The sequence below is a fragment of the Nanorana parkeri genome, unplaced genomic scaffold, assembly GCF_000935625.1.
Source record: "Nanorana parkeri isolate BGI_ZX_2015 unplaced genomic scaffold, ASM93562v1 scaffold3132, whole genome shotgun sequence".
Lineage (NCBI taxonomy): Eukaryota > Metazoa > Chordata > Amphibia > Anura > Dicroglossidae > Nanorana > Nanorana parkeri.
Genome location: NW_017309400.1, coordinates 61,813 through 70,490, shown reverse-complemented (window position 1 = coordinate 70,490; position 8,678 = coordinate 61,813). Strand labels below are relative to the sequence as shown.

The window sequence follows — 8,678 nt, the reverse complement described above, 5'->3', positions numbered from 1 at the left end:
GAGAGACAGACAGACAGACAGACAGACAGACAGACAGAGAGTAAAACAACAAATGAGACAGACAGAGAGACAGACAGAGAGACAGACAGAGAGACAGAGAGTAAAACAACAACATGTTTAAATGTTTCCAGGGACACTCACCAGCCAGCATGCAAAAACATGTCTAAGTACTAAGGTTAAAAGCCGAGGTTTAGATACACGTCTTCTGTAGAAAATGTGAAAGCCGCACATTTTCTGCAGAAGACGTGTATCTAAACCTCTGCTTTTAACCTTAATCAGTGTGCGCGCACACACGCACTATATCCATTTACTCACTCTGCTATTTCCATATAACCGCAAGAGGCTGCAACATGAAGAGGCGTCCATCCCTCATTATCAGCCTGATTCACATTGGCACCATGATTTATTAGGAACTCTACCACCTCCAGGTTTTCATCTATACATGCCTAGAAAAGAAAAAAACATCAAAATTACAACAAGCTTCATGATCAGAATGCACACAAAAAAGAAATTGTCAGCAAAATGGACAGCTGTGCAGTTAGAGATACAACCTACAAATCAGACATCTGCTACTAAAAATTAAAAATCTAATCTTCCAACTATTAAAGTTTCATGAAACCGTTGGTAATATTTGAGCAGCTATATACAAGCCAATAAAAGAAAGCAGCAGAAGATCTGAACTTCAATGGCCAGATCAGCCAAAGGTTACGGAATACCGTGAGAAGAACTTCTTTGTCATGCTTTTCTATCCTTACCACAGATGTTGTAACACTTAATACTTGCAATCTCTGTACACACCTTTGTGTCATTACTCAAAACTAGACTACTTTTTAATTTTAAAGCAAAATACTACTTCTAAAACATCTGTAACAGCCTAACTGGTACATCATGGTAAAGGTGACCATGAACACAACTATCCCTCACCAACCACACACTTTCCACAATGCAGGGCTTGGTGTCTGAGTAACCCACTGCTAGGTCAGAAAACTGTAACAGTTGCATTGGAGGGGTAGTTCATTAGGAGACACAGTAGACCACTGGATATCTGCTAAAGCCTTTACACGCCTGCCTTTACACGCATATGAACTTTAATGGCATCCCAGACTTAGTCCGTAGGGTTCAATATTGAGTTGGCCCACCCATTGCAGCTACAACAGCTTCAACTCTTCTGGGAAGGATGTCCACAAGGTGTAGGAGTGTGTCTATGGGAATGTTTGACCATTCTTCCAGAAGCGCATTTGTGAGGTCAGGTACTGATGTTGGACAACAAGGCCTGGCTCGCAGTCTCTGCTCTAATACATCTCAAAAGGTGTTCCATCAGGTTGAGGGCAGGATTCTGTACAGGCCAGTCAAATTCCTTAACCATAAACCCGCTCATCCATGTCTTTATGGACATTGTTTTGTGCACTGGTGCGCAGTCATGTTGGAACAGGAAGGAGCCATCCCCAAACTGCTCCCACAAAGTTGGGCGCATTAAATTTTCCAAAATGTCTTGGAATGCTGATGCCTTAGGAGTTCCCTTCACTGGAACTAAAGGACCAAGCTCAACCCCTGAAAAACAAACCCACACCATAATCCCCCTCCAACAAACTTTACATTTGCCACAGTGCGGTCAGGCAAGTATCGGGTTATCGGGTGGGAAAGAAAGATCTTTTCTTCAGAAACCTACTAGTGTATGGCCAGCTTTAGACTGGAGACAGGTAAATTTTAAAAAAAAAAACAGAACAGAAAACAGGAATGCTTCAATCCAGTTATGTGCAAACACACTGCAAAATGTATTTATGTGGGCAGTAAGTTTAACCACTTCATGACTGAGCTTGCTTTTAGTTTCTGTTTGTAAATGACTGAAGCACTTTTGACATTTTTGCTGTGGGATCATTCCACGTCAGTAATATACTTTCTTGCAAAGTGCACCCACACATATTATATATACATTCATTTGTCCTTTATTTGGAAAAACCTCAAATCCCTAGGATTTTTAAAATGTGTCTGTACTACTCGGCCTAAAACTAAAACCTAACATTTAAATCTTTTTTCTCTAAAAGCTAAAAGCTTAAAGTGGTCACCTGGCATACAATGTCACTGTCACTAAATGTCACACTTGACAGCGATGTACTTTGAACATCACTGTCATGAGGGGGTTAAAAAATAAAAATTAGCCCCTATTTTTTTAAACATTTTTTAAATTTTTATGTTATTTATTTAATTATATCAAGGAGTCATTGTGAATTAATATCACTATTAGTGCTTGATTAATTAATTAATTTTTGGTTATTATTAGGCTGCTTCAAACTTAAGAACAGCCAATAACAACATTAGTGACACTGATCCTGCAGCATTTCAGGATCAGCTGTCGCTAAAGGTTTTCTGATCGTTCCAACAACAATTAGAAAACTGAAACATTCTTCCAGGAATAGATTTTTCTATTGCTGAAAGTTTTTTGTTAAAAAGCCGATATTATGCTACCACACAGGATTATTATTCCCTGTGTGATAGCAATACAATTGTTTTTTTTTTATAGTTACAATGAAAAAGTAAAAACTAATAATTAAAAATGTAACTAAATAAAAAGGCGATTAAGGAAAAAATAAAAACAAAATGAAAATTTTTTACAAAGTAAATAAAAAATGCCAGGCAGATTGCGCGTTTTCCTGCTGCAATACCGCCTGGGCAATCCCACATGATCACGGTTGAAAACACTGCGCGGTGTATGTCGTGAAAATAGGTACATCTACCTTTTTTTAAGCAATTGCCACCCAGATGTAACCCCATACATGCGGATGCAACCGCTGTATGCCACCGCACACGATCGCACGTCCTGGGAATCCCTAAGTCGCTCGCAAAATTCAAGCACTCGTTGGTCAACGCAGTCACCTGACAGCACTGACCAATGAGAAGTGCTTCTTAGCACTGCTAAATACGGTTTTGGTTAACATTATTTTTTTTTGTATCAGGACAAGTAGATTGTCATGAGGGACAAGTAGATTCGGCCCCCGCTTTAGTCCTTAGACAAGTAGTTTTTTCAAAAATGTCCACACCCCTGATTATATACAGTGCAATGCAGAATACCAGCAGCTACAGAGGACTACAAATCCCGGCAATAGTACATTATAGTGTAATACTATTGCTGCGATTTGTTGCATTTCTATATAGCTGCTGGTATTCTGCATTGCGCCGCTGTATAATGTACTATATTGCACACCACACTTTTTTTACTTCCACCGCTCCAAGCTTGTGCCCGTGATGGACTACAAACTCAATACAAACTAATAGTCCATCACAGGAGCCTTTTTTTTTTTATCCGATGTGAGCAGGCGATCGGTAGCTGGCACATATGCCCCCTAGGAATAAGCAGACTCTTGGGCACAGATACCAAAAACGGTGCAGTGTTTATTAGTGATATTAACAAGAGCATTCACAGGTGCTGTATAGTGGTTCACAAGAAATCAACAAAATAAAACCTATCTGTATCCTGGCACTAACTTCACAAACAAAAGATATAGCTCCTAACAGGCTGAGCAGGCCTACCGCTTCTCAGCCTCCTCAGAAACTGTTTGTGAGTTTTCACCAACCTCACAGCTCTCTCAGACAGCGGAAAATTGTATACTTACCTATCGGTAATTTTCCTTTCCTGACGCCAATCCATGGCAGCATACAATGGGGGCAAAGCCATATCCCTTGTATGCTGCCATGGATTGGCGTCAGGGAAGGACTTGTTTGATTCCCAGGCAGAGAGCTCCGAGTACAGGTTCCAGGTGAGACTAAATTGCCACTGGAGAGAGGAGTAAGCCCTGCACTGGAGCCCGGATCAGCAATTCCTAAATGTATAGGAGAGGAACCTGGGAGACCTATAAACTCCAAACAGAACTTTCCTAGGCTCCCTCTGGGATGCTCTGCTACAACGATTAATCGAACTTAATAATAGGCTAACTAATCGAGTTTGAAAATAATCGTTAGCTGCAGCCCTATATTTAACCATGCTAACAAGTATTTCTCATTGGTCAGCGTGTCCTGGCCAATCAGTGCTTGAACTCCGAGCGAGCGAAATTAAAAATGCATAGCGTTGGACGGCAGTATGGGGTACAGATTGTACACCCATACTGGCGGAGGGAAAGGACTGTTTGCCAAAAAGTAAGTTTAGCGGGGGGTGGGGGTGAGACGGGGCAAGATTTGAAAGGGTAATTCCATGTTCACAAATTACCTGGGAAAGTGAACTTACCGTTTAATGTACACAATGTCCTACGCATGCATTTGCATGCAGATGGTGGGGGTGGCAGGGTGGTTTTAATTTTTTTTACTTTATCACTTATTTACTCTTGTTTTACTTTACCACTTTTATTTTTTAAATTCTATATTTAATTTTTTATAACTATAATTTTTATAAATGTTTTTCACTTAATTTTATTCCCATCACACAGGAGCTTCCAAGCCCCTATGTCATAGTGGAGGTAACAGGTTCTCTTTATGGAACCTGCCCTCCAACACAGAACAGATCTTCTTTGCAGCTTCTGACAGCCGAGAAAGGTGGCGCTGCGATTACAGCTCTCTGATCTCACTGATCACACAGAGCAGAGCGGAGAACGGACGTTCTTTGCTTTGCTCCCTGCTCTCCATCCTGAGCTCATTTGCCATGGCCTGGGTCCCCCAGGGACAGAATCAGGCTGATACAAGTGATCTGATCACTTGCATAAAAAGGTGCATCGGCTCCCCTCTGTACATTTAGCCCTGCTTGCCTGAAGCAGGGCTAAATGTAGAAAAAAATTCCCCTCCGGCACCCATAACTGCATGTTTGGGACATCGGGCGAAAGAAATTCTGCATACCCGATAACAAAATATGTAGAAAGGAAATGAAGACTGCAAAGATTCAAAATGAACAAGTAGCAAAAGGGTGCAGAACAAACTTTAAAAGCAGAACTATGGCCTAACCCTTTTTAGCCATAGTTCTCTTAAGGATCATACGAAGACATACTAATGTCCTCTGGTGACCCAAAACTCAGTATATAGCAGGCTATGACCCGCTATATGGTGACAGCGCCGCTCTGCAGCCAGGATGGATCCTGACAATACTGTTGATATCCACCCCCTAGCTGATTGACATCTGGCTCTGCCTCTCTAGAAGCAGAGTCAGCTGTGCCCACCCCTCTCCTGTCCGTTCCTCCAGACTGCACTAGAGAAATGGAGAGGCTAGGGGGGAATCCCTGTGTGGGGCGATGACTGTCACCGCTCTCTGCAGGAAGAGGATCAATAAGTTCGCCGACTTCCTGATCAATAGAGCCGACCTTTGAAAACTTCAGTGTCACAAGTCGGCTTGAATTATGGGGATGGGTGTTTTTCACTCACCCCATAATTCTCATTTAATAGCAAAAAGGTCAGGTCTGAGCATGTAGGCCCCTTACAAGATAACTCAAGGGTAGGTAACTTGGGAGAAAGAGAAGGCAAAAACTCAAATTCTTTTTTTTGTTTTTTCACTCTGAGTACACATAGTGGAACTCAAGTCCAATTAGAGTCCACAGGCTCTAATGAACCCCAATGGTTCATTTATATCCTTGGTTCTCAACTGGTGGGTCGTGACACAAAAGTGGGTCGCAGCCCTGTGTTTAGTGGATCATACATTGCCCTTCAATTTTCTAGGTGAGAGGCTCCTCAGCCTACCCCTAGTGCAGCACTGTCAGTTCTTGCCCAAAGCAGCCATTCAAAATATGCTGCCCGGTACCTAGAGTCAGTTTGAGATGGGGGGTATGGCCACGAGGGAGCTCCATCCATAAGTGCTTTGCTTACAGCTCCCTCACATGTCCTGTAGAGGTGCCTGGACCGGAGTGATGTCACATTCTGGCTTCCGGCACCTCTACAGGGAGCACAAGGGAGCTGTACAAGCAATGCACATATGGATGGAGCTCTGTCACAGCACAGCAGCCCACACTGGACCCCAGGCTGAGGATCCACTCCAGTTCTCGTAAGGTAGGGAGACCTTAAAAAAAAAATTAAAACATTTTTGGAGGGTGTATGTGTGTGAGATTGTGCCTGTGGTTGGGTGTGTGTCTGTCAGTGTTTTTGGGGGCCCCTTCACACCAGTACAGTCCATTAATCACATAGTACCGTGCTATTAACGCACTGTACCACGCAATCACACCTACCGTGCATTGTGGTGTGGGAGGTGTGTTGCATTTGCCATTCTTTTTAATGGTACCCCAAACGCACCTCCCACCCACAGTTCGTACACCCACACTAACAAACTGTAACCGAATGCTGTGCGTCCCATTGCAGTGTGACTTGGGTTGCAACTTAATCACCAAGGACAAAATGTGGGTCCTGAGGTTACACAGTTTGAGAACCACTGATTTATATGGTCCAGAAACAGATAAAATTAAAAGGTTAAAAAAAGTTTCTGGACTAGATTACTTACACCCACTGGTCTTCAAAGAATTGAGCTCTATCATTTCTTAACCAATGTATCTAATATCTAATGTTTAGTGGCTCTTTAATGACTGGCTTGGTACCAATGGATTGGCACAAGGCAAATGTGGTACCTATATTTAAAAAAGGGATCAAAGTTTTCACAAGTAATTGTAGGCATATACGTTAATTTTCCACAGTGTGAAAGAATACAGCTTCACATAAGCGACGTCCTCTTTACTTTCCAATAGGTTCCCACTACAACAATATCATAAAGTCCAGTAAAAAGCGTGAAACAGTACCAGAGAAACAAAATATTTTTTACGAAAATATATAAATAATTTAGTAGATCAAACACCGAAAATACCCATGTGCATACATGGATTCGCACATAGCTAGACCCACCCCCAACTCTACAAAATCCCCACACATAAAAGAAGAACATCCTGGCCATGGATGAATCCCTAATATGAACTGTGATAACAGACAAGTAACCACGTATCACCATCCTATTGTACCAAACATGCGTAAACATGATACAGCCAGTCCCGTCAACCATATAGGAGTGTCAAGTTGAATCGAATCCCCACACTTGATGAAAAGCAATATAAATCCGAGAAGGGAATCCTGTTGCTGGAATCAGGACAGTTGAGATTAATCTTCTGGACCTGATTTTGATATTTCCCTTTTAAAATAGAAAAAGATTGGAGGACACAAAGTCCTCAATCTCTTTTTCTGTAGCCTCCGTTATAAATGAACAGTAATCCTCGTTACTGAGTGTTCCTGTTCATTCATAACTTGTGGTCATAGTGTGTTTACTATATCCACAATCATGAATGAACAGTAAGTGATGTAGATCAGCTTCCTGTGATAGCTGTCTCCACCCCCACAGCGTTCTCATGATCGGTCACAGGAGGCTGAGCGGTATGGGGAGAGACGGAAGTCGTTCGCAGCGTTCTCCTCCCGCAGCGTTTAGCCTCCTGTGACAGTTTCTCTCAACCCTGCTGGCACACAGAGCAGTACCCAGCAGGAACTAGAGAAAAACAGGATGCACCGCAATTTTGGCCAAAAAAAATTCACTTTCAGCATTTTTAATATCAATGCATCCCTAGTCTATATGCAAGATAAAGTCACCACAGCCACATGGCTAGACATACAAGTTGTTGTATTTTATGTAGTTGTAAACACACTGCATGAGCCACTCCAGGTGGAATGATGTGGTATGGAGGTTAACATCCAAATGCAGGATAAAGCCAGAGATTCAAATAAAAAAAGATCTTACCCACAGCATTTGCTAGTCAAAGTGGTGTGTAAGGTCCATAAGAGTCCCGACTGTAGGTTGCTGTAAGCTGCCGCCAGATTATCATGTGTATGGGATTTATCGGCCAAACCGTTTCATTCTATAACAAACTTCCTCAGAGCAAAGCACAACTACTGTACCCGAAACTTAGAAGACTATATATACACTTAGTGGGGATGATCCCAAAGGGTGTTGTGGCAGGAGCGCTAAACTCTTTCTTTTCGCTTAGGTATTTTCCTCCAGTTAGAACGCAATGACTACTTCCGGCAGACTACTTCCAATGGAGGCCACGTCCATGTTAAATACCTTTCCATTGTGATCACAATGACCACCAGGGGGCTGTGAAAACATACATGTCAAAACTCTATACATAAAGTCAGCGTTAGAGCCGCCAACCCCCCTCCTGACATCAATAACAAAATCTTTTTGGGAGGAAAAAAGTAAAATGCCCCTCTATCACTGCCTTCTGGGATCAGCCCCATACAATATGAACAAAATAAATCCTATAACCTATTAACCCTATAATAAATAAAAAGATTAAAAAGGAGAACTATGAGATGAGTGATTTCCACTCACCTCATAGTTCTAGCCGAACTGTGACAATGAGACTGTCACAGGTCGGCTCAGTAGATCGGGAGGTGAGCGAACACATACCAGGTTCGCTCACCTCTCGATCCTGTCACGGCTCTCTGCCATGACAGGGGGAGGGCTGGATTCTCCTCTCCCCGATCTGCCAGCGCTGACTGGCGGAACGAACGGGGGAGGGGGCGGGTACAGCTGGCTCTGCCTCTAGATAGGCAGAGCCAGCTGTCACTCACGCAGCTGGGCGGATCCCGTCATCTACATCCGCTCCGGCGTCTCAGTATACCGCGAGTTGTAGCTTGCGGTATACTGAGCTTAGGGTAACGGGAGGACGCTAGTTTGTGTCCTCCCGTTACCCTAAGGAGAACTATGGGGAAAAACACTGACCCCATAGTTCTCCTTT

At 42.8% G+C, this 8,678-nt stretch overlaps 1 protein-coding gene across 1 annotated transcript in view; it reads right to left on the bottom strand.

The window, feature by feature from the left end:
* Positions 1 to 306: 306 nt before the first annotated feature.
* Positions 307 to 8,678, bottom strand: part of LOC108802807 (protein phosphatase 1 regulatory subunit 12C-like) — a 37,106-nt gene continuing 28,734 nt past the window's right edge. Inside the window, exon 2 of the mRNA XM_018574661.1 lies at positions 307 to 446. Within this exon, the coding sequence (XP_018430163.1) occupies positions 312 to 446 (135 nt within the window). The 3' untranslated portion in view covers positions 307 to 311. The remainder of the gene's footprint in view (positions 447 to 8,678) is intronic.